This window comes from Antennarius striatus, chromosome 21 (genome assembly GCF_040054535.1).
Source record: "Antennarius striatus isolate MH-2024 chromosome 21, ASM4005453v1, whole genome shotgun sequence".
NCBI lineage: Eukaryota > Metazoa > Chordata > Actinopteri > Lophiiformes > Antennariidae > Antennarius > Antennarius striatus.
Genome location: NC_090796.1, coordinates 4,780,106 through 4,807,320, shown reverse-complemented (window position 1 = coordinate 4,807,320; position 27,215 = coordinate 4,780,106). Strand labels below are relative to the sequence as shown.

At 42.3% G+C, this 27,215-nt stretch overlaps 1 protein-coding gene across 2 annotated transcripts in view; it reads left to right on the top strand.

Moving 5' to 3' along the window:
- The window catches only part of arhgap22b (Rho GTPase activating protein 22b), a 37,829-nt gene extending 10,905 nt beyond the window's left edge, over nucleotides 1-26,924 (top strand). Inside the window, exons 3-10 of one of the 2 annotated variants that reach the window (XM_068306300.1) lie at nucleotides 9,712-9,799; nucleotides 16,789-16,917; nucleotides 20,811-21,018; nucleotides 21,100-21,232; nucleotides 21,306-21,379; nucleotides 21,457-21,578; nucleotides 21,723-22,749; nucleotides 23,617-26,924. In XM_068306300.1, coding sequence (XP_068162401.1) covers nucleotides 9,712-9,799; nucleotides 16,789-16,917; nucleotides 20,811-21,018; nucleotides 21,100-21,232; nucleotides 21,306-21,379; nucleotides 21,457-21,578; nucleotides 21,723-22,749; nucleotides 23,617-23,839 — 2,004 coding nt within the window. In that variant the 3' untranslated portion in view covers nucleotides 23,840-26,924. Of the gene's footprint in view, nucleotides 1-9,711; nucleotides 9,800-16,788; nucleotides 16,918-20,810; nucleotides 21,233-21,305; nucleotides 21,380-21,456; nucleotides 21,579-21,722; nucleotides 22,750-23,616 lie in introns of both variants that reach the window. The other variant, XM_068306299.1, reaches the window with a different exon arrangement.
- The last annotated feature ends 291 nt before the right edge of the window (nucleotides 26,925-27,215 follow it).

The following is a 27,215-nucleotide window of genomic DNA, read 5'->3' as shown; positions in this document are numbered from 1 at the left end:
AAGTAGGCTGCTGCCATCTGACATCACTGTCATCACGCACAGACACACACACACACACACACACACACACACACACACACACACACACACACACACACTATGGCAGAGTTTCTCCTGTACTCGGCAGGAAACAACTGACTGAAGACTTTGACAGACTGTTTAATCAGAGCTTGTCGATACCCATCCAGCCTTTATTGATTTGCAACTCCCAGTAGATTCAAATCACACACATTTCAATGCAGATGCACTTTAACACACACACACACACACACACACACACACACACACACACACACACACACACACACACACACACGTATACAGACACAGAGATCCTCCCCCTCAGAGCAGGATGGGTGGGTGTGAAACTGTCACTCTCTTCCCTTTTTCCTCTCTTTCTCCTCCAATCAATCAGGAAATTTGAGGCAGCGAGTGGTGGGGGTCGTAGGGAGTAGGGGATGTGAGGGCATATTGCTACAAAAATAATACCACCCCAACCCCCACTGGGATAAAAAGATGTGATAATTAGTTTAAGGGAAGGCAATACTGATGCAGGTTCTGTACAGGATTTGTTCTCTCCATGCGGTGGGAATAAATCCACTCCATAATGGGAGTTACTGGCCAATGGATTTCTGTTGTTTACTAGAAAAGCACATGGGAAGTGATGAAGGCAGAGGATGGGGTCATTAGTGCCTCAAATACAGAGCAAGTCTTTAGCTGCAGTTCATTACACACAACAAAATATCTGCTTTAAAAAAGTTGTTCCTCTGCTAAACACCAATATTGTGGGTGTCAATGAAACTGTGATGTCTTTTAGATTTTCACTTTAATAATCTATTGATGAAGCGTTGGTTTGTTGATGTTCTCTTGTGCGGCAATGTTAGCTAGCTCTAACCCAGGATTTAGACTGGGATTCATACAAATCAGTATTATGAGTGCTAAAATTGCTTCCTGTCTCCATATTGTAAAAAACCTGAATGTCCAAGCGTTGTGTCCGCTGTTCAAAGTCTTTAAAGGCCTTGCCAGACATGGTCCAAATGGACCAAAGGTAATTACTGGTGACAGACCAACATCTGATGGACACTGGTTTTATGACAGGGAGCAGTATGACCCACAGCTCTGTGGTTTTAATTCTGTCAAAGTGATATCATCCATTTTCTTTGCTGGCTCTCCTGGGCTGAATAGAACAGATAATTCCATTTGAATAAGCAACAAATGTCATGAACGTAGCACAGGGAGGCAGGACTCAAGTGCACGACACTGAGCGGTAAAATCACAAAACAAGGTTTATTCCAGGCTAGGTTCGGTACACAGGTAAGGCAGAGCTATCCAAGGCGGGAGGCGAAAAGGCAAGGTCAAAAACAAGCAAGGTTCAAACACAAAAAGCTATGACAAGAACTGTGACAAAGGCTGGGACGTGACCTATGAACTACAATGAACTGGCGACGAGACAAAACACAAAGGTGAAATATACTATGCAGGGCTAATAGGGGTGATTGAAAACAGGTGCAGGAAACAATCAGGGATCAGGTGCACACAGATGGGGAGGGGGCAAGGCAGACAGGAACCTGGAACAGAGGCAGGGCTGAGTGATCACAAAATAAAACAGGAAGACAAGACATGAAACATAGGGAAGCAAATAAAACACTTAACAAAACAGGATCATGACAGTGCCCCCCCCCCCCCCCCATAAGGTCCGGCCCCTGAAGGCCCAGGATCGTCAGGGCGGGCGGCATGAAATTTCCGGATGAGGGGTCCATGACGAACTGGGACGGGATCCAGGAGCACTCCCCAGGCCCATAGCCCCCCCAGTCGACCAAGTACTGGACCCCCCGGCCCTGACGGCGAGCAGACAGGAGTTGTCGAACGGTGAACACCGGGTCGCCATCAATGAATCTGGTGGGCGGAGGGTGTTTGGCTGGAGGGTTAAGAGGACTGGTCCTGACAGGCTTGACGTGGTTAACATGAAACGTGGGGTGGACTCGCATTGACCTTGGGAGCTTCAGCTGGACTGTGACCGGATTGACGACCTTGGTGATGGGGAACGGACCGACGAACCTGCGAGTGAGCTTTCTGGGCTCCACCCGAAGTGGTAAGTTCTTGGTAGACAACCAAACCTTCTGGCCGAGTCTGTAATGTGGGGCAGTTGTTCTTACGGTCTGCGGCTGCCTTCTAGATGGTGGACTGTCTGGTCCACTGAGTCAGACTGGTGACTGATTCTAGTGGGCCCGCTCTCAGGTTCTCCTAAAACGCCTCACCAAGGCCAACGCAGAGGGCACCGAAGACTCCGAGTCCACCGAGGGAAACAGATGGTTGATGACCATGAACAATATGGAAGGGAGACAAACCAGTGGAAGCAGACGGAAGAGTATTATGGGCAAACTCGACCCAAACCAGTTTCTGTGACCATGTGTCGGGGTTCTGGGACACCGTAATGTGCCGGTCTCCAGTTCCTGGTTGAGGCGTTCAGCCTGCCCGTTGGTCTGTGGGTGAAACCCGGAGGAGAGGCTGACAATGGCACCCAGCAGACTGCAGAATTCCTTCTAGAACCTCGAGATGAACTGAGAGCTGCAATCCGAGACGATGACCATGAATCCGGAAAATGTTCAGCATCATGACCTCAGCCATTTCCTTGGCCGAGGGGAGTTTGGGGAGAGCAATAAAATGAACCATCTTAGAAAACCTGTCCACTATCAGAACCACAGTATTACCGTTAGAGGAGGGAAGCCCCGTGAAGAAGTCCATGGAGATGTGGGACCAGGGACGTTGAGGAATGGGCAAGGGAACGAGTTCTCCGGAAGGCTTCTGGTGAGATACCAGAAGCCTTGTGTTAGTAGCACAAATAGGGCAAGCATTGACATAAGCGGTAACATCCTTCCCCATCTTGGGCCACCAGAAACGTTGTTGAATCACAAACAAGGTCTTATTGATACCGGGGTGACAGACAGTCTTATTGGTGTGGGCCCAATGAACCACCTCCCCCCTGAGGGCCTGAACCACAAAGAGCTTACCATCTGGACACTCCGGGGGAATGGTGACCCCATTGGCCGCTGCCTTAACCTTGCCCTCCACCTCCCAAGAAAGTATAGCCACACAGCATGTCTCTGGTAAAATAGACTTGCGTTGATAGTCAATGATCATGAGCAAACATGCGCGACAGGGAATCAGGCTTAACATTCTTTGAACCAGGTCGGTAAGAGCGTGAAATTAAACAGACTAAAAAAAATAGCCCACCTAGCCTGCCTAGCATTCAGTCTCTTAGCAGTCCTTAAATAGTCAAGATTCTTATGATCTGTCCATACCTGGAATGGCTGAGAAGTTCCCTCCAGCCAGTGTCACCACTCCTCCAGGGACACCTTGACATCCAGCAGCTCACGGTCACCAATGTCATAATTACGCTCAGCTGAAGAGTTTCCTTGACAGAAACTCACAAGGGTGCAGCTTACCATCCTTGGAACTGACTTGAAAGAGGATCACGCCGACCCAGATGTCCGAAGCGTCTACCTCGACCACGAACTGCTGGCTGGGGTCCGGGAGGATGAGAACAGGGGCGGAGGTGAAGCTCTTCGTCAGTCTGAAATGCTGCTTCACACCCTGAGCTCCAGACAAAAGGTCTGTGAGGAGAGGACAGGTCATGCAGAGGTGCGGCTATGGAGCTATAATTGCGAATGAACCTTCTATAACAGTTGGCAAAACCCTGAAACCTTTGGACCTCTTTGCGTTACTGGGGGTGGCCCACTCCGCAACTGCAGAAACCTTCTCGGAATCAATCCTGATCTCCCCCTCAGCAAGCACAAACCCAAGGAATGAGACCAAGGGTTTGTGAAACTCATTTCTCCGCTTTCACAAAAAAACTGATGCTCAAGCAACCGCTGAAGCACTGAGCGGACATGGTGAGTGTGGGTCTCTTCATCGGGAGAGAAGATTAGGATGTCATCCAAATAAACGAAGGGGAAAACATTAAGCATGTCCCGGAGCACATCATTAACCAGGTTCTGGAAAACAGCAGGCACAATGGTGAGACCAAAAGGCATCACAAGGTTTTCATAATGGCCCATGGGAGTATTAAAAGCAGTTTTCCACTCATTCCCATCCCTGATCCTCACCAAATGGTAAGCATTGCGGAGGTCGAGTTTAGAAAAGATCTTGGCCCCCTCCAACAGCTCAAAAGCTGAGGAGATGAGGGGAAGAGGGTACCTGATTTTAATCGTAATATCATTGAGGCCACGATTGTCTATGCGGGGTCAGAGGGTCTTGTCCTTCTTTGCTACAAAGAAAAATCCGGCTCCTACAGGGGATGAGGAGGGGTGGATGATCCCAGTGGAGAGAGAATCCCTCACATAGTCCTCCATGGCCCTGCATTCTGAAGCAGAGAGAATACAACCTACCCCTGGGTGGGGTGCTACCGGGCAACAAGTCAATAGCACAATCATAAGGATGTTGCAGTGGCAAGGACGTGGCCTTAGCCTTACTAAAAACTTCAGCAAGGTCATGGTAACATGACGGAATGTTAACCAAGTCAGGATTCGAGAGATCTGTGACCGTGGCAGAACAGGAAGACAGGAATCCACACAATTTGGTCCCCAGGAGGTAATCCTCCCATTATCCCAGTCAAAATTTGGATTGTGCGTCTTCAGCCATGGGTTTCCTGATGTGCCATAGAGTCAAAAACATGGAAACTCAATGTCTCCGTGTAAGAATTAGGGAAAATAAGCTTAACAGACTGAGCCCGATGAGTTATCCATCTCCGGCCTTAACCTCAAGAGGGCGTTTGAGAGCACACTTTCTTAGCCTCAGTCTACTGATGAGGGAAGAGTTCATAAAATTAGCGTCAGCCCCAGAGTCGATGAACACAGACACCCGAAGTGAATTAGAGTCAGAAACTATTTCAACCAAGAGGCTGGAATTGGGCAGGATTCCCAATGACACAACTCCTGCTCACCTTAAGCTGCTCTCTAGTCTGTGCCCCGGCTCCTTTGACGTGACAGACCTTCACAAAATGTCCCAGCTGTCCGCAGTAATAGCACCTGCCGTCCCTTTGTCCCTTTGTTGACGCTCCTCAACAGGCAGGTGAACATGACCCAGCTGCATGGGTTCCTCCGTGGGGTGGTTGATGGGGACAAGACAGGCTGCCGGTGGATGAATGTGACTCTGTTGATCCTGGGAGTCGCTCGTCCACCCGCGATGTGGCCATTAGCAAACCCGAAGTCGTCCTCGTTCCTGATCCACATCGGCGCGTCTCTTTGCCATTGAGATCGACAAGGCAATGAGAGAATCTGTATCCCCAGGTAGATCGACAGAAATTAACTGGTCCTTTATAGTTTCAGAGAGTCCTTGAAAAAATGCGTCTGTCAAAGCCGCAGGGTTCCAATAGCATAGTCTGAAACTTTGAGTTTACCTTGCCTCAGTTTAAGCAGGGACCTGGTGGCTTCCCTGCCCGGTGAGGTATGTTGAAACACCTGTTCAAAGGCTCTAGTGAAACTGGCGAGGGTAGAGCAGGTTGTCGACCTGTGTTTCCTCTCAGCGGTGGCCCACACCTCTGCCCGCCCAGTGAGATGGGAGATGATAAATGCAACTTTGGCTCCGTCTGTGGGGAAAGTTGAAGCCTGGAGTTCAAAATGTAATTCACATTGGGTTACAAATGGTCTCACATCACCTGATTCCCCGGAGAATCGCTCAAGACAGGACAGCTGGAAGCAGGAAGAAGCGGCGCTGGTCGGTGACAGAGTCAACGGGAAAACCTGGAAGAGTGGCCGGGTTTGACACCGCCGTAGCAGGCGCCTCTCGAGGCAGGTGACTGATGTCATCATCGAGTCCTGACGAGCCGCCCGTTCTCTCAGAATGGCGCACAGGGACATAAGCTGCTATTGAGCCAGCTCCTCTCCCTGTAGTTTAAGGGTTTTACGAGCCGGATCAAAGTCGGCTGAGTCCATTCTGGCCAGTTTGTTCTGTCATGAACGTAGCACAGGGAGGCAGGACTCAAGTGCACGACACTGAGCGGTAAAATCACAAAACAAGGTTTATTCCAAGCTAGGTTCGGTGCACAGGTAAGGCAGTCAATCCAGGCAGAGGTACCCAAGGCGGGAGGCAAAAAGGCAAGGTCAAAAACAGGCAAGTAGTGATGGCAGTTCGACACTGAAGTGTCGGTACACGTTTCAAACCCTAGAACTACAATTCAATAGAACCACTGCTTCGGAGCTTGCTTTGGGGCGGAAGACAGTCACGTGACAATGACGTCCAAAGCAGCAACTGCTTCGTTTCCCGAGGGAACCACCCAACTGGTTCGCGGTCCAAGGATGTAATTCACTGATACGTTTCCTCACCTGTGACAGTTTTGAATGTTAGCGCCAAAACTCCTTTATATACGCTCTGGAAAATGCACCATTTGTGGGTTTTTGTCGGAGAGTTGTTGTTCCTGTTGTTATTGTGTTGGGTCGGAAGCAAGGAGGGCAAGGAATGCTACTGCAGACGCAACTGTGGAGGTGCAACGGTATTTGACCGAACCACTGCTGGCCAGGTCAGAAGACCCAGTGGATTACTGGAAGAACCCCCAGAATGTATACCCAAATATGTTTAAACTGGCAAAAAAAATTTTATGCACGCCGGCTTCATCTGTTCCATGTGAACGAGTCTTCTCCAAATGTGGAGAAATTGTGACTAAAAAAAGAAACAATTAATCCAAATACTGTGGGAAAAATAATGTATCTCAATAAAAATCTTTGATCACCCTCATCCCAAATTATCAGCCCTTCCATAGTTGCACAAGCACACCCAACCAATACCAGATTTTCCCTGCATTCGCTCCTCAACAACACTCCACACATTTGTCAATTATTATAAGTGCACAGAATACAATATTCAGTATAGGGTATATCAAAATTTAAAATGAAAGATGCTTTAAGTCCAAGCAAAAAGGAGATGATGGTGCATGTGTGTAGTTGAAAGCTTCATGTCAAACTAACTTGCAGTTCAGGGTTTGAACTTCTCCAGGAGAGGTCATGATAACTGAAACTTCGAGTAATGAACCCATTTTCAAACCAGTTGGCTCAAGTGATTCAGTGCTTCACAAAAGCTTCATTTGCCCATCACTACAAGCAAGGTTCAAACACAAAAAGCTATGACAAGAACTTTGACAAAGGCTGGGACGTGAGCTATGAACTACAACGAACTGGCGACGAGACAAGACACAAAGGGGAAATATATGCAGGGCTCATGGGGGTGATTGGAGACAGGTGCGGGAAACACAATCAGGTATCAGGTGCACGCAGAAAGGGAGGGGGCAGGGTAGACAGGAACCTGGAACAGAGGAAGGGGTGGGTGATCACAAAATAAAACAGGAAGACAAGACATGAAACATAGGGAAGCAAATAAAACACTTAGCAAAACAGGATCATGACAACAAATGCAAAAACGTTCATTCAGTCATTCATTTTCTACCACTTTTTCCAATTCACGGGTCACGGTGGGTTTCTGGAACATATCAACTGCAAAAATTACAGAATAAGCTAAGTTCTGTTGCCCTGTGTGGCTAGGCTAGGGTGCCTAAGTATTAGTGGTGTAGCTGGAGATGAGAGGAACCAGGTCACTGACACAGAACCCGTCCATTCACCTGTGGGTTGAAATGCCAAAACAATGACCTCAAAGGGGCTAAAAGAGCTGAGAACTGTTGATGTGGACATCCATCCATCACTGTCAGTAGGTTGAAAGATGAAAAAAGATTGAAAAGTGCATCATTCTATTAGCAGTATTTATATTTGCGATAAAATCCTACCAGTGACATTTAAAGTACTGATAATATGGAAGTATAATATATAAAAATATAAAGTGCTACTTTAAATCTTCTCTAGATATTCTTTATCTGATTATGTGAAAGTTTTCTAATGTTAAATTTTAGCACAAAGTGTATAAAATGTAATCATAAATGAAAATTAGATGTGTATTTTTTTTATGTATTGAAGGAGAAACAAACCATACTGGATTCAAAGACTGACATTTCCAGCTTCTGTCCATAATTTTAGACAACATGTTTTCAGTAACTGTTCACTGTGGTCTCAAATTTCAAATAAAAATATGTGGACAGTCTTCAAGATTCTCTGAAATCATACATTACAGTTAGTTTCTTTAGGGGATGGTGCTTCTAGGCTTTGATTATGATGTGGTCGGGTTTCTTTCAATCGTACTAGTGCTGCATTTCCTGAGATCTGTCAGCACATATGTGAGGTGGACAGCTGGTGACTGACCGGGCCAGAGCTGACATGTGTTGAACAAGAAAGTCTGAGGTGTTTATGAGCCTAAATTTAAGACACACATGGTGCTAATCAAAAGCAGTCGTGGCACCGGCAGAGGACGCTGCCAAAGCCAGGTTAAAAGAAGCTTTCAGAGGCCCGGGCCAGTGTTCTGGTTCAGGATCATGATCGGTAATTATGTGTAAACCTGGTTAAACTGGTTGTGGTCACATCTGGTGTGGCTCAAGCATAAAAGCCCAATTTCAGTTTGCTCTTTTCGACCTTCAAATGGATAATCTCTCCTATATTTTTATCTCACACTGGCTGACTGTGTGATTTGTGCCATGTGGGGATGTGCTGCCTCGTCTTACTCATTCATCCCGGGCCAGAAACTTCTGTTATTCCGAGCACATAGGACCCTTGGGACTGCTCCCCACTTCCCCCCTGCTCTGCCCCAACGTTCCATCCATCCACATCTCCCTCCCCTTCCATTTGTTGCCATGGCGACTAATGTTGGCGACAGCCCGGCCCTCTAGCTGAAGCACTTTGGCTGACTCTTCTCCCAGTTTGATGGTGGATACCAGTGTGAGGATTAACAGGAGCTGACCCAAAGACACTGGTATCTCTTCACGGCTCACTTGGCCTCTGTTCATAGGCCTAAATAGGTATTGATCTGGATAATGTATTCTGATAATCCGTGTGGATCCTTGCTCAATCATTGGAGGAGCTGCTTAAAATTTAGAGGGTTTAAGAGGATTGCAATAAGAAAGGAGGTGCAAGGAAGGGTAGAGGACTGGAAGATAGCCCATGGAGGTGTGGGAGGGACACAGATATATGACTGTAAAGGTGCCTAGGAGGATATTGACGTTAAGGGATTTATTAGATTCATTTATATTGTGATTAAATTTGTGATTATTCCTTTATTTGTGGCCTACATCATTCATTGTCAATCACTTCAGCCTATGCGGCGCGTTGCAGGGGGCTGACCCGCCACAGTGACTGACTGAGGGCATGATGCGGGGGAGACTCCGGATGTGACGCCAGTGCACCATGGGGCCTACATTATATCATGATAATTATGTTTACTATAATGTAATTTTAAAACAATGTATTCCAGGACAATGTCGCAGAAAAATCTGATATTTCAATTATAGATCGGCCAATAAAATTTTGTCATGGTTAAAATGTTGAATGTACTGAACTGTGGGGCATCTGTTTAATGACCTATTATCCAGAAGAAAAAAATCTCTCATGGATTTAGAAAAAAAAACTAATTTATTCTGAGAGAATAGTCTTTTCCATGAAAGCCAACGCAAGCCATTTAAAGACAATGCAAAAAGGTCATTATAAACCGACTGTCCAGGCCTATCAGAATTTATAGTTAGAAAGAGGAGATGAGATGCCATGATAAAAAAAATAAATTAAAAAAAACATGATAAAGAGAAATTATCTGTTTCACCACAGTAACTGAATCCCTCTCTTTCAGGGTTGTATACCTCTGCAGGGATGCCAGGTCAATGAGCTTGCTGCTAATCCAGATGAACCAGGAAGACACCTTTTTGAGATTGTACCAGGTAAGACCCACTGTCCTACCAGAAATTAGTTTATCTGACTGGTTATATGCGCTTTTATTTTCAAATATTCAGTTTGGTTAGTTTATTACACTTGTCTGTGACATTCCCCTCTACAGTATAATTTTTCTGTTTTTCCTCTTGGTATTTCAAAATATGTTATATTCCTATTCCTATTTTCCTAAATTTTTGTTAGATTATGAGTAATCCAATCAAAGTGGCGTTCAAACAATCATACCTCAGTATGTGTTGTCAGAGTTGATGTGGAGACTCATGCACTCCCAGTAGTTACATATAGTAGGGGAATCATTGGGGGAATCCAAACGAAGAATAATAATTTGTTGTTGTGCACACTCAGATAAGTACACACATCTCTCATGTCCTTTTGACCATATGATGGTCAACACCTCCTCAAAGTAATCATCCATAGAGCTTAACAGTATTATTAGTAGCTTATCTCATCATACATCATATTACAGAAAACAATTTAAACTGAATATTAATGGGTGACGCTCTGTGCGGAGTTCGCATGCTCCCCCCTGTCTGCGTGGGTTCTCTCCGGGTTCTCCGGCTTCCTCCCACCTCCAAAAGTATGCGCTTCAGGTTGATTGGCCATTCCAAATTGCCCGTAGGAATGAGTGTGTGTGTGCATGGTTGTATGTCTTTGTGTGTGGCTCCGCGGTGCACTGGCGTCGTGCCCGGAGTGTCCTCACGCCCTACGCCGCTGAGATAGGCTCCGGCTCTCCGTGACCTGCTGCGGCGGATACAGCGGTGGTAATGTGAATAATGGGTGAAGTTCTGTAAAAGGAAAACAACCAATCATTTCTGTAAGAATTTCAAAGATGACCATGCAATTAAAGTCAATTCTGTTTGAAAGACTGGAGGTGAAACATGTAATAGGGATTTCGCGAGAGGTCTTTTTTCCAGATAGTTCACAACCTGCAAGCACACATTAAAACTGAGACAAAATTGTAACTACCAATGAGCAAGCTGGAGAAGAACCTTTATCATGTGTTCTGTGACTTGTGATCATGATCTGAAACTAAACGATTCATTAAACTGCATCAAGCAGCAGCATCTCCCTCATCCCCTGGCTGCTATTCTGTGTGCAGACAGCAGAGCGCACCATCAACCAATAGTTATATGCTTGCAGGTGTCAACCACACATCACATGACCTCAGAGGTGGCGTCAGGAATGATAACAGCTCCCTAAAACTATGAAATAGTCTCATCATCACCTCAAGCTGCTCCATGTCTGCAGGACTCAGTCCTGTTAGTTAGTATTCATGTTTCAAATGCTAGCAGCTATTGAGACGACTTGCTTATAGCTACACAGTTAGCTTAAATTGACCTTGCATAGCCTTAATCAGAGCACTTTTACCTCTCTTGGTGTGTTGACGTGTGTGTGGTTGTTACTTTTTTGATTAATGAAGTTTTTCTCATGACATCACTCAAGAAAACCTAAAAATGTAGCTCTACAATTTGAACTGCCAGATCGGCTGAGCTCAGCAGTGTTCCAGTCCATCCCTCTGGGGTCCTTATATCATTCTGGGAGTGTTTGCTCAGAGGTCTCTTCCTGTGTTTAGAATTGCCAACAGCCTTTTGAGGGTCTGTGTGTTTTCTTTATGGCCAGTCAACATAGCAGAGGGGTGAGAACCCAAAAGGGTTTCTGCATACAGGCATGCAGGGTGGCATCCTCAGCAACAAGATGAGAGGGAGGGATGGGCAGACCTCAGTGGAGTAGATGCGGATTATGTGATAAAAAAGGAGCAATAAGTCAGAGACATGGAGAGAGATGTGTATAAGTTGTATTTTTTAATGATTTGGACTGGACTGAAGACTTTAGGGTTTAAATCTGTGTTCAGGATGAGCAGAAAGATCCAAATAAATATTTATTTGTTCCATTCCTCATCGTCTCCATCCCCATGCTGACTATATCATTCTTTTTATTAGATTTGTGGGTCCTTGGAGAGAGATACGACTTACATTTCACTGTAATCAGCCTAACTCAATGAATTGCTCACCTTTGCTGTAAGAAATGAATAGACTAAATAGATTTTAGACTTGATGGGATGTCGAAAGTGATGCTACTGATGGGACGGTGCTTCCTTCAGTTTTAAAGAGTGTGTCTGCAAAACAGAACAGACATGGAGAAATCTGACTGCAATGTCTGTCCGTGTGTGCGTGCGTGCATGCCTGTGTGTGTGTGTGTGTGTGTGTGTGTGTGTGTGTAGGTGTGTGTGTGTGTGTGTGTGTGTGTGTGTACATGTGTGTGTGTGTGTACATGTGTGTTTTGTGCCACAGGACAAATCCATTGGTCGTATTTGTTGTGGAGATATGGAGCAAAAGGAATATACAAGACAGATTACAGCTTCAAAATGCCGAAGCCCTGACACAAACAAATTTAACACTGAGAGTTGTTCAGTATTGATGCTTTATGGGTAGACAAGCATATTATTCATTGCTAGGATACAAATCTCAATCTGCACAATTATCAGACATAAATACCATAAATATCCAATACAATCCAACCATCCTGTCAGCTTCATTAAGAATGTTACTCAGTGGAAAGAAATAAATGAAAATATTAACTCAACCCATCCATCCCAATAATTCCCTTTTGTGTATAAATTAAAAAACACAGAATGTAACTGAAAACTTTGACCACCACTGTGTTTTTTTAATTATTGTGTACAGCAGACAGCGAGCAGTTCACCCAGACTAAACCAATTCCATAGTTAAGCCTGTTTCAAAGCCTGTTAGGCATGAAGCGAAAGACAAAATAATGATATTCTAAAATAATTTTTGAATGTAGCGTCTGACTGAAGGCAATAAGCCCTCTCTTGTATTTGTGAGAAGTAATTAAGCCATCTGGGAAGCAGCGCACAAAACACATTTTGCAAACGTGACAACTCCTGCTAATCCCTTATTATGGACTAGCCATCCAGTCAGCCGTCATTGAAACACCCAATCAGGGCACAAACACCATGTCCTGGAAATACAATTACATTAAGAAGCTTCGAAAAAAACCAACCACGGTTCAGAGTTGACCCTGAATTAAACCCCTTGACTGTTGTGAGTTCTAGACGATTTGTGAATAACAGGCGTCAAAAATCAGAACAAACTGCATAAAGGGACAAAAAGAGAGATGCTCCATATGTGGGCTTATTCTTCTGTTAAAAAAAAGGACATCAGTCATGATGTTTCAATATATTTTACCTATGAATTATCTAATTAAAAAAAATATACAGTACATCAAAGTGATAATTACTAAAAATGATACAAAACATCTTTCAGAAAATATGATTTGACATGTAGGAGATTTAAGTTTGGCCCCTTCATCCAACTAACGGTTCAATTATACTCTCTCTCTCTCTCTCTCTCTCTCTATATATATATATATATATATATATATATATATATATATATATATATATATATATATATATATATATATATATATATATAATGTATGGATATGTCAATTTCAAATATTTCATATTTTCATCAATATTTACATATTTCATTGTAATTTTTATGTTGATATTGATATTTCCACAAGATGACAGAGAAAAGTTCAAATTTGTCAGCAAAAACACAAATGATAAATGTAGACAGAGTCATGATAAGGTACCTAGTTGACAAAAAACAAATGCAGAGATGTACAGCACTCTGGGTCAACAAACAAACATGGAACATAAATGAGCCCACAGTAACCAGTTATTAGGGGTTGATCAGGATAATTTAGCAACCTAAAGGGAAAAAGCCAATATTCAGGGATGGTGGCAGCTGCTTTTTCCGCCTACTTTTGACAGATAGTTGCATTTCCAGTGTTTGTGTAAACTAAACTTTTTCTTACCTGTACATTCCTGGTATCATTCCTGTCTTGCAACTCTCATGAAGAAAGCAAATCCACTAATTTCTGAAATTGTTAAATTCTCACTTTGTTGAATTTTGTTTGGTTTGATTGAGTGATTTTCCTCAATCTTAGTAGGTTTAGTTAACATCACCTTTAGTTTCTAATAGGCCGGTTGAGACCCAACGAGTGGGTGATGTGGCATTGTTATATTCAACAGAAAATTATCAGTGGGATGATTCAGTTATCCGATGTCAAAACAGAAAAAGAGAAGTGTGACAACAAACACTGACAATCTTGCCTTAACCAGTCACAGTAATCTGGCTTACTCCCTGTTTAAAAATAGAATTTTTTAAAAATATGATTCAGTTGGAACTAATATGCAGGAAGTTGTGTCTATGCTCTTATGAACCTGAAAACTTACCTTTCACAGCGTTCTTGCAACTCATTTTGTAATGACACACTGGTTTGTAGCAATAAATCGTAGGAAAATGGCTCATGGGGATTTTACATCTACAAATGAGTTTAAGCTCGGAACTTGTCTGTCTGGAGGGAGAATCCAAAGTCTGTCCTGTTTGTATCAGAGATGAATTGGCACTGTCTGTGTCCCCTCTGTGTCTGTATACAAGTTTGTTTAGCAAGGACTGGAGGACAGCCCATCTCCCTCCTACGGCACACACAGTCAGACAGTGGAGACAGCGAAAGAGCCTTGTTGCCCACCTTTTTTAGGGAATTGCTTCACCCAAGTGGTGCCGATGGAACAGACCTGCTGCCCAATTCACTAAAACAAGAATAAATAGTGCAAGATAAGTAGCGGGAGTCCTTGGACAGATTTTGTGTCCGCTGGCAGAGAGCATGCTTCACTGGCTGGTTCTGACCGTCTGTGCTACCTGCCTACTGATCTGCTTCCAAGCAGACTTGGTGGTAAGGGAGGGGCTGCTTCATGCTGCAGCCTGAGGTCACAGACGGTCCCAGCTCTACCAGACATGGGGCTGGTCTGCTGCAAGCTGGACCGACTGAAGAGACCACATCTCCAAGGTAACAGGAAACAGATGCTGGACATTTTTTGAGCTACTACAGATGGAGTTTTTTTGGAGATAGATAGGAAACCTCGAGTGTTTCAGGCATGATGCCTTTATGAACTCTGCTTTTGCATTGATTTGATTCAATAGTTGAGATAAAGAAGAGAATTTGGCTGAGTATATCCTGTGTGATATTTTTACAAAGAGGATCTGTTGGTTTACATGGAGGATTACACAAAAAATAATTAAAGAATTTTAATGAGTTGGATGTAATGCAGGAAAACTCTATTACATTTCAAAATAAATTTTAATGAAGTGATTGATTATGGAATTTTTTTCCCCTTTCCTTTGACATTTTGAACAAGGCTTTTTTTCCTGGTATTTTTGTCTATCTAAATTAGATGACTAATGTCGGTTAAACTTGATTGAAAGTGTAAAATATCACAAAGGTTTATGGAGTTTATTCAAAAAGAAAAATGCATGATTTTTACTATTAACTCATAACGCATTCAAGCATGGCACATATTATGATGAAATTAGGCAGATTGGATGCTAATGGAAAAATCTGTCGGATTGGATTAAATCTTGAAAAATGAGGTGAGACATATATTATTTTTTAATTTCCTATAATGTTGCTCATTTCCATTATTGTCATATTCATATTTGATTTTTAACATCATTGGTATTTCATAATTTCATAGATCCCTCTGACATAATCCCATTTCATTCAGAAAAATATGATAGTGACTTTCAAGCTGTCATAAGAAATGCTCCTTTAAACTGATCTTCTGATCAGTTTAAAGGAGCATTGCTGCAGAGCACATGCAGCAGAACTATTAGCTTTAACCTACTTTCTCCATCTGTTAAATTTTTCAGTTTACCCTAGATTCCATATTTCCTAGACAAAGCACATCTGAATACAGAGTGGACTGTGTTGTTCATCAGGGTGGTGTGAATTTGCACAATGGTACTTACCCTTGTGGCACGGCTGTTTATATTTGGATTCCCTCCACAGGCTAAATGACTGGGACAACAATGACTGTGACTGTGGCAACAACACCACCCAGTAATAATGTCTTAAATAAACCTGAAATAGACTAGACATTCTACCAGGTCATATGAATATCAGGTAAAGAAAGCAGTAATGAGACATTTGTTGTTGATGGGGTTACACATTGTCAGTATGGCATGTAATCTTCATGGTTAAAAGAAAAGAAGACTCAGCATTGTTATCTTTTCATTCTAAACAAAATATAAACAAAACTTAACTTTTTAAACTTAAACCAACATTGAATTGGGCAGCAAACTCTTATCACATTTCCCCAGTTAGGTACAGTTTAAAATCAGTAACAGCTCTGTAAATGTCCCAAAAGTTTGGAGCCAGAGGCTTTTCCTTCAACAGTTGAAAGGGGTTCTGGGTAACAGAGGCTGACAGATTAATGTCTAAATGAAATGTGAACTGGTCCCAATATTGGTAAAGGACAAAAGGTTTAAACAAACTACAATGGTTTGTATAATTTTGCCATCTAGTGGTGAAAATAGATTACAGCATGAAGTGTACCAATCTAAACACAGTTAAAAAATAGGATAAAAAGCGATTTGACGTGTTTATCGGAGACCATGACTTTATGAAATTCAGTATTAGTTTGTGTTTGTGTTATAACAGATGTTTTCTCAGAATGATTCACAACCTTTGTTTCTATGGTAAAAGGTATCTTTTACCATCAATTTCCAACAGAGCATCACCTATTGATGTTTCAATCAATTATTCTTTCTTCTTTTCTTTTGGATGCTGAGTCAAACCCACAATTGCGGTGAAAAAGTGATTTTAATTTGCACAGTTAAAAGCTGCACAATAGAGTGTTCAAGTTCCTTTAATTTCATTCTAGATTTGATGTCCTGCAGAGCAACACCTGATTTAGCTTCATGCTTGACGGTGCAACATGTTTCAAAAACCATCCTTTCCATACAAATGCTAAGGAATTTAGGAAAAACGGCAGTTGAGACATGATATACAGGAAATAAATCACATGCCTTAAATACCTGCGTGTTTGTGGGATATGATTTAAAATCACTGCTTCTCTTTCCCATTCTCATCCCAACCCTTTCTCCAGGTGGAACTGGAGAGAGGGACCGTGCTCCAATCAGCCACGAGTCCTTCCTGCTGATGGCAAACTCCCAGACGGACATGGATGACTGGGTCAAGGCCATACGCCGCGTCATCTGGGCGCCGTTTGGTGGAGGTAAAACCTGACATGTGAAGAATCAGTGATGAGAATCATGATCACTTTTAAAATCATAGGCAAACATTCATCCTCCAACAAATTATTTATTTACGATAATTCCATTGAAAATAATTTAAAAGTTAGATTTGATTTTTAATAGTTAATTTTAAGGATTTTTTTATTACTGTTTTTGTCAGTTTCCAGTTATTAATTGTGGTGTTTTCTTTCATTAACAGAGGTGTTCTCATCATTTTGTCCACATGTGTAAGTCCTGGCTGACCCACTAGGCCCACCCACATTGTCACTGTAGGTTGTAGACTACAGTTGGGCCTCCTGCTTCTGTATCTATTACTGATTTTAAACTGTACCTAACTGGGGAAATGTGATAAGAGTTTGCTGCCCAACTCAATGTTGGTTTAAGTTTAAAAAATGACAGGTGTGTGTGCTCCCATTGAATCACTCAAATAGCAGTGAAAAGGTGTTGGATGCATGTGATTTTGTGACAATCTGGAACTATTTCCTTCTTCTCCACATTGTAGTGAGTCTGTGGTTAATCCTCTGCCTGTCTAACTACTTACTTGACAGGAGGCCAGAAATACATACAGGCCTGTCTGGACAGCTCAGCAGCCTTGGTGTTGGGTTACAAAGGAGTGTTATATTAATAGGAGATAAATGGCGTATTAACATCAGTGATATAATGTATGACATCACTGATTGCTTTTAGACTGTAAACCATGTTGGCTCTGCTGGTATTTTCATTGTCATCAAATGATTTCTGTTGTTGAACTCATTTATTCTTAATGGAAAAAAATGAAGTGGGACAGGGCTGAAAAAATTACTTTTCTAATTCAATATGTATATATTTATTCAGTGTCAATACATTGAATAAACTTTTATAAAATTAACCCAACATTTACCAACAAACCTTGTAGCCACTAATATTTTATGCCAATCCCAATGATTATGTTGATATTATGGTGCATTTCTAAGTCAAATCAGTTGTTTGCAGTTTTCATTCATTATTATCATTATTTTCAAAGCTTGATATTCATTTTCCTAAAATACCATAAAAACATCACAGACAATTGTGTAAAAATATTTAATCCTCTTTAGAAAAGATTAAAAAAAACACTCCATCTGTTGGACATTAAAATATTTTTAATAATTTTCCAAAGACAAAAATGGTATTCATAAACTTGTTATGTCTTGCTTGTTTGATTAAGCATAAACACTTTATCATATTTTTCACAATCAAATAACAAGAAAACTATACCCTGAATTTGTCAGTGATCATGAAGCATTTTCTTTCTATGTAATAATGAATTGATGCCGCCGCTCTGACTCAAACGAACAGTTGAATGTCAACCTCATCTGTGATTATTTGTATGCTTGTCCTTTAGCATCTTTTCTGCTCCCTGGTAGCAACAATTCAATTTTCACAAAAGACACCAGTTTTTTTGTTGAATCCCCCAAATCCCGGCGACACCCCTGTTCACAAAAATGCATGTTTCTACATGCAAAAACATGCCAAATAGATGGTGGTGGTAATGTGTAATCTGCAGTTATACCTTATGCTGACCGTGTCATGGGGGCTGCTTCCCTCTCAGCTGTCTCGGGTGTCTGTCTCTCGGGTCTTGATCCAGAATAGATCTGTCGCCAACTTATAGACCCGTAATTAACAGCACTACAGTGGTCACAGTACAGTGACCCCAGTGCTGTTTCACTGAGAAACTCCGTCCAGTCTTCCTTATACGTAGCTGGTTGGTGCTGCCCATCAGAGTGTAAATGTAGGATTAATCCACCGTGGAGTCAAATGCCTGAGCCAGAATGGATGAACTTGGTGAAATGTGGGATTGGGATGTATGAGAAAGTCTCTCTGCTGCCCTGCAACTCCTGTTCCCTGAAATACCTGGACGACTATGAACTGTCTGCTGGCTGCAACTGCTGCAGCCAATCAGCAGGTAACAATTAGCATGTTGTTGGGCTGGGTTGGACTCATTGAGATGATCCAAGACTATGTAATGACCTGCTGATGAAGGGTTTTGTTGTTGACAATTTAACAACAGTAACTTCCATATTCTTGTGCTTAGTGTTTTTTTTAAATGAGGATTTGGAAGTATTTGATGTATGTAGTGTAGTATTTTCATTGAATGATAATTTTCTTATCCTATTAAAGCTTTGTTCAAAACATACATTAATTAACATGTATTTTGATATGTCCTAGTCTGCCGAAAGCATGATGTTAAATTTCACGTCATATGTGACTCATGTGGGCGGCCAGGTGGTGCAGTGGTTTGTGCTGCCGCCTCACAACACAGCGGACCCAGATTCGAGTCCCGCTCCGTGCAGAGTTCACATGCTCTCCCCGTGTCTGCGTGGGTTCTCCCACCTCCAAAAGCATGCGTTTCAGGTTGATTGGCCATTCCAAATTGCTCGTAGGAATGAGTGTGTGTGCATGGTTGTATGTCTTTGTGTGTGGCTCTGCGGTGCACTGGCGTCGTGCCCGGAGTGTCCCCCGCCTCACGCCCTATGCCGCCGAGATAGGCTCCGGCTCCCTGTGACCCGCTGCGGTGGATACAGCGGTGGTAATCTGAAGATGACTGACTGACTGAAGATATGACTCATGTGTGACTTTATAAAAGAGAATGTGCAATAATAGGCAACGGGCAGGGTGAGGGTAGAGTTCAAGGCTGTGGCAGGGGGCAGAGAAGGGAAGGAGTTGAGCCTCTCTGGTGAAAGAAACTGTCCTTGAGCCTGCTGGTTTTGTCCCGCAGACTCTGCAGTCTTCTACCTGATGGCAGCAGGCTGAAAAGGCTGTGAGAGGGGTGGGTGGGATCACCTGCTGTGCTGATGGCTTTGCAGGTGAGGCAGGTGTTATAAATGTCTGTGAGGGGAGGGAGAGAGAGAGCAGTGATCTTTTCAGCTGCTCTCACGATGCGCTGCAGGGTCTTGCGGCAGGCAATGGTGCAGGTGCCGTACCACCCTGTGATGCAGCTGGTTAAGATGCTCTCGATGGTGCCTCTGTAGAAAGTCAGCATTATGGGGGCTCTTGCGCTCCTCAGTTTGCGGAGGAAGTAGAGGCGTTGTTGGGCTTTTTTGGCCAACGATGCAGTGTTGCGGTCCCAGGACAGGTCCATACCATACCACACAGTGATGCAGCTGGTCAGGATGTTCTCGATGGTGCCTTGGTAGAAGCTGGCACCATTGCTTTCCTCAGTTTGCAGAAGAAGTAGAGGTGCTGTGGGGTTTTATTATTAATCCAATTATATCTTTTTGGTTTGCCATGTAGGAGTTATTATAGGTGCTGCTGGTCTTTGTTGCTATAAGCAGTGTCTGAACTGTTTTTTGAGGTATAGGCAGACAGACATGTCAATACTGATTCTGGATCATTACACATTATCAGCCAGAGCTTGGCTACATAATGCTGTAGTAGATACACTGCTGTGGAATGGTACGTGTTCACTACCCTGCCTCCGGAATGCTATTGGCAAGGCCCTGGTGTTACCATGGACAACTGTTTTTCTTACTGATGTCTTTCTCCTCTATTTTTATCTTTTAATTGAAGAGGGTTGTTTTAATTATTGAGTGGTGATTTAGGACTAGATGGGCATCATGGCTTTTTCTCTGAGACTCAAGAATATTCACAAAAAACAGTCAACCGTCATCAAACCATGCTGTTGGGAAGTAAATCTGGCTTTCATATGAGGTAATTTAAAAATTGTGGAAAGGTTTTTGTAAATGGGCCAAAAAGTAGAGTGGAGATTGTACAAAAGATCTAAAACATACAAAATATAGTTGGAAGAAACTTCTTTGTTTTGACCAGCTCACTAAAACAAGTGCCTTCTGTGGAGAAATGAGCAGACAATCTAACCCACAGACCAAACAAGTATCTTTCCTCCATCTATTCCCAGGGATATTTGGTCAGCGTTTAGAGGACACAGTCCAGTATGAGAAGAAGTTTGGCCTCCGGTTGGCCCCCCTATTGGTGGAGCAGTGTGTAGACTTCATCAGAGAGAGAGGTTTGGATGAGGAGGGTCTTTTTCGGATGCCAGGTCAGGCCAACTTGGTCAAAGAATTGCAGGAGTCCTTCGACTGTGGTGACAAGCCTCTGTTTGACAGGTGGGTACAAGAATACACTTACCGTTTAAGAAATCAATATTATACCATCCAGAGAGCTTTTCTCTCTCTTCTTTCTTACAGTAATACAGACGTCCATACAGTAGCATCCTTGTTAAAACTGTACCTTCGCGAGCTGCCTGAACCAGTCATACCCTTCTCCAAATATGAAGACTTTCTAACCTGTGCTCAGCTTTTGGCCAAAGATGAGGAGGAAGTATGTACAACATTTATTTATTTGTGTTTCTATTTATGTGTGTGTATTTATCAGCACAATATGCTTTTATTAGGGGGTCCAGGAGCTTGGAAGACAAGTTAGTATTCTACCTCTACCAAACTACAATCTCCTCAAGTATATATGCAAGTAAGTCCGCTGCCGTATGTTTTCTCATGATTCAAAAATGATGTCTGCGGTACAGGTTAAGTTTGATCTGTCCTTAGATTCCTTGATGAGGTTCAGTCCCACTGTAATGAGAACAAGATGAGTGTCCAAAACCTTGCCACAGTATTTGGACCAAATATCCTTCGACCCAAGATGGAGGATCCAGTCACCATAATGGAAGGTACTGACATATTAACTGAATCTGTTCTGGCTAAAAATTCTACACCATAATGTTACTTAAACATCACAATAAACTTTGAAGTAAGTCACATAAAACTAAAATAACTCAACTGTTAACAAAATGTTGCCTTACTGTGGTCCATAGGCACTTCTCTGGTCCAGCACCTGATGACAATCCTCATTAGGGAACACATTCGTTTGTACTCAGGGAGGGACCTGGAGGGACTCACAGCACCCCAAACCGAGATCCCTATCCAGAGCCATCAGCTTCAGCATCGCAGCCTGGGAGCATGGATCTCAGAAGAAGACCTCCAGAGCTGCCCAGTCTCTAACCCCGACCAGGAACTGCACAGTAGCGCCTCATCTCTAGACACCAAACTGTGTGCAGCTGTCACTCCGACCCAGACTCCAAATCTAAACCATGGAACAAAACTGGGGTCTTCATCAGGAAAAGGAGAGACACTGGTCAGCCCAAGCAAACAAGCCAAAACCATACCTTCGTGGAAATACTCTTTCAAAAGCTCCTCAGCTCCTCGTTCTCAATCGCAGGCCAAGCAAAACAGCAGCAGCAACTCTGTGGCGGATACGACCAGTGTATCCTCTGGTGGGGGAGGAGGTGGGAGTGGAGGAGGAGGTAACTGGCTCATAAACGGCTTGTCTTCCTTGAGAGGACACCGGCGCACATCATCAGGTGAGCGGTCCACTCGTGATCGGGACTCCACTGGCTCCTCACAGAGACTGTCCACCTATGACAATGTTACCTCTTCCTCAAGCATGGGCAGTGTTCCCAGTGTAGCAAGCACACCTTGGTCCACCTCCTCATGTGAAATCTCCATCCAGGACTCTGGATGTGAGCCTTCAGCCAATCAGAACTGCGGAATAGGGGGTGAAAGAGGGGATAAAGGGGAGAGTCAGAGAGAGGTTGACAGTGGACGGGAAGGAGGGATGACAACAGACCCAAGCTCGGAGCAGGACAGTTGTGAGGCCATGGAGCTGTGCAGCAGCAGTGCAGGCTGCAGTGAGAATGGAAATGTGATCATGGTACCAGGGGTGCCGTCCATTATCATGTCTGAGGAAGGAGACGGCACAAACCTGTCACTGAGCAATTTGGTGGAAGGACTGAAGGAAGAGTTGAGGAAGCAGAAGACTTCGTACGAGGCCAGGATCCAAAAGTAGGTACTCCTCCATGTTGTTTGTTATTTGTTATATGTGTAGATTTTCAATTTAGTGTCTTGTCCAGCCATCCATTTTCTTATAGATGAGACGATCACAATCAGAATTGTATACAGCCACTTATACACCTTGCACAAATCTGTATGTAAGTCTGTTGGAGCCTTTCCCAGTTGGGTACAGGCGCCAGGTGGGGTACACCCAAAATGAGACTCCAGCTCATTGCAGGGCCACACAGTAGACAAACAACCACACATGCTCACACTAACATCTATTCAACAATTGGTGCAGACCAATTCATTCTGTTGCATGTTTTCAGAGGTGGGAGGACACTCGGAACACAGAAAGAAGCCATACATAGGGAAAATATACAAACTACACACAGAAGGGAATCAAACCCAGAACCTTCTTACTGTGAGGCAACAGTACAATCCACTGAGACACCAAGCTGCCCTTTATTATGTTGTATACAAGAAATTTTTTGTTTTAAATTTTTGAGAACATTCAGCACTAACTGCAACTACGTTGTTTTTCTGGGTATTTGTTGTCACCTGGTCAAATCTGTATGTATTGCTAAGCATAATCTATTATGGACTTAAGCAGTGCAGTGAATTGCCTCGCTTTATTTTATTACACTCATGATGTGTCCAATCTTTGCCTTAAATAATGTAACAATTTCATTGTAAGCAAGTTTTGTAGAGGCACAAACTTTATAAATTTCATAGCAGCAACTTTCCCAAAATCAATTCATACTAGGTCAAAAATAAATTAAGTTGAATAAATAAATACATTTCAATACTGTATCCAAACATTACAGGCGAATGTCAATGTCCATTGATTTCTGTCTGTGATGTGCTACCTCTCCTCAGGCTGGAGGACTCCAGCACTGCTCTGTGTGCACAGATGGAGCATTTGGAACAAGAGATGGAGCAGGAAAAGAAGAAGCAACGCATGCTTGAGATCAAACTGCGAAACTCGGAGCGAGCCCGGGAGGATGCAGAGAACCGCAATCGGCTTCTGGAGAAGGAGATGGAGGATTTCTTTTCCACGCTGGGAGATTTGGCTCTTGGTGCAAGGACTAGTGACATTTGATGTGGCAAGATCTGTACGCGGCGAAAACTGTCAGGGTTTGTATTGCAGGGTTGGGTGTCTAACAAGGGCTCACATTCTCCTCAGTTTATCAGGGCCTTCAGAGGCATGACAAGACAAGAACATAATGAAACTGGAGATATCTGTGTACGTTCACGACAAACTCAAAGAAACCTGTAACACTTAGATCAAACTGAAAACTGAAGGATCTGAGCATCAAACTGGGACTGACCAAGTTATTTTTACTTCTTCATGCATGCTTGAAATGGAACATGAAGAAGACAGTACCTTACTCTTGTGATTACACGTTGATCTATTTGGGGTTTGTCTTGGGAAACCAGTTCAGGTGCCTGTATGAGAGGAGTGAAACTTAATGTAAATTCTGACATTCTCTATACTGGAGAGCACTGACTTCAGACAACCACTATCTGTATACCCACAAGCTACTACAAGGATGTTATAGGAATGGACATCTTGCAAAATACATAAGACTCAATGGAGACACCATTGTTAAATGCAGACAGCAAGGATATATTCACCTTCATCTGATCTTTATCAAGTGTGTTACAGTTTGGGAAATATTTTTATTTGTTGGAAGCAAATTGAAATTACACCATGTTGTGTACAATTTATGGCAAAATATAATTTCTATTAAAACCAAATCTAACAAGGAAAATAACTGTTTTTGCCATCTATTTTTTTTACAATTTTATTAAGAACAAATAATGTGCAAAAAAACAGACTAAGGTTTTGTAGGAGCTCTTATTTAAAGTCTACCTGATTTTTGCCAGTGCAAATTTGTTTCCTTATCCTACGAAGAAAACAAATTAATATATTTCCCAAAATGTCAAGCAGCTGTCACATAAGTTAAACCAAATGTCTTTAAATGTTTGTTCTCTTTTCCCATCTTTGTTTTGAAAGTTAGCTGTGCTAATTATTTTTAGCCAGGTCTTTATGCATTCAAATTATCCAAGACACATTTTTACTTTCTCTGAACCAAAAAACTGTTGTACTATTTTAACCTTATTTTTACAACTGACAAACCAACAGGAGTTGGAGGTCATTAGTCCAATGGGGGGAATTAAGCACAATAACTCAAAACATTTTGAATGGATTTCACTAAATCTGTGGTAGGTTCTAGGTACATGGTTTTCAATGTTGAGGCTTGCAGGAAGATAGTATAGATGATGTGGATTTAATCCTACCATGAAGGAGCCATGTCTTTCTGGAAAGCGATTCACTTGGGATGACGGTGTTATTCTTAGTAGTCAAATTCTTTCATCGGGAGTTGTTTTCATTTTAAGTTGGTGGCAGAAATGTGATTTTGTGGGAAAACCTGCACAAATAAATCCAGAATTATTTGCATAATTTGCCACCACAAGGGTTGATTGTAAAAATACATTTTGGAATCTGACCATTTTTTCAAAAAATATTCTGTCCCCGATTTGTACTGCAGAAATTTCTTTTCTGACGTTGAACTGCATCATGAAATTTGGATATTGTAACACAAAAACAGGTTTTGGTAACTCGACTTTCCAGTCATTAGTGGAGCCTCTGCAATAGCTTTCTGTTCCTTCTTAACCTCAGGCCATTCCAGTGCCTCTTGTCACCATCTACATGGTTTCCATGTCCATTTGATGGCAAAGCGTCAATCTCACAGATGTCAATATACCTTCAATAAACAACAGGGACAATGAAACAATTATTCAAGCATTTCACATTAGTACATGCTGCCTAGGAAACAGAAAGTACAACTGAGAAGGTAAAGACCACTTACAGAGCACAGTAAATACCAAAGCTGGGACCACCTCAGCTGTTTGCTCATTACAGATCAGACTGGCCTGCCTGGAAGCCATGTTGATTTTGGCACATGAAGCTGAACACTGCCCTCAAAGAAACAATTGAGTTTCCTGGTTGTGCCTTCAAGGAAGGGTTTTTGAATAGGAAAAATGTAGTGTTGCTTGCTTGTTCAGAGATGTAGTGCATATGTTTGCGCATAGTACACCCAGTGGCTGCATTTTTATATACATGGCAACAAAAACACTTATGGGGAGTAATTTAATCTCTCTAGTAGGTGCCAACTCTTGTGAAATTGAATTGTGAATGGAAGTTTAAATTAAGAATGTATTCATTTAGTGAATGTAATGTGATGTTGATGAAACCAGCCCAATGAAAAGAAAATGTGAAATACCAGATGAAAAAAAAAAAGAAATTATGATTGCTGATAACTTTCTATACATCACTCCTGCATTAAACCAGGAAGCTGTGATGCACTGAGTGAACCTGGTCTGTTTAGTTTTTTTGACACTAAATTTGATGTATCCAAAATGAACAAGTGCAGAAATATGAGAAAATTGCATGTGAATTGTTGAAAATGTCATCATTAGCATCTTGGTACATAACTTAATGTCCAGAAGTGGTGGAAGGGACATTTATTTCAAGCAGTATAATTACAAGTGAAAGTTTACTTTGTTTAGACAATGTGACTGTGTTGTTCCTTTCTATACAAAAGCAAAGCCAATGTTACAGCAGTCCAGTCTGTAATAGCACAGGTTTACAAGGAAATGTACTATCAACTATCACTATCATACTTCTGACAATATGATGGTTTAAACCTATTTCAGGTTCTGATTCTCACGGATACTTTAATTTCCATTTGTGTCTCATGACAAAGGCTAAAAGTTTATTGCTCAGCTGATCATCTATGGAGTTTATTTATTAAGGATTCCCACTATTGTAATGGACGGATATGTGTGCAAATAAAGGTGATGCAGATCATCTGTGAGACACAAGAGAACCTGAAGTGTGTAACCTATTATTTCCTTAAGACCATAAAATAGGTCAACAGTGACCAAACGGAGCATTCAAGTACTAAGAACATTACCTCTTCATTTAGATATATAAATGAAGGCCTCTTTTTTTTAAACTTCCTGAAAAGGCTGCTATATACATTAACTACTAATTTTACCATTATTTTTATGTGGTGATCAAGTCTGTTCTACTGAGCAAATTTAGTCTCGCAAGCTTGATTAAAATAATTTGAGGACTTAAACCATTCTCATCAGAAGTCACTTGGGCACTAAAGGACATGTGTAATATGCACAACAATGATTTCAGCAAGTTTGGATGATGTGCAAAACAATGTGATCCTTTGCACATCCTGTTTGACATTAAACAACCGTTTTAAATTAAGCCTTTCATTTTGATTGAGAAAGATCCAGAACTGATGCTAGTATCACAATGACGAAAGAAAGGCTGATATTTGAATTCAGTTGTTCGAAACAAACAAAAAAAAAAGATGTGAATTCTATTTGTTTGCAAATGATCATTCTTCTGACGTTCTGCACAGCGTTCCAATTTCTTTTTGGAGTCACCCTTG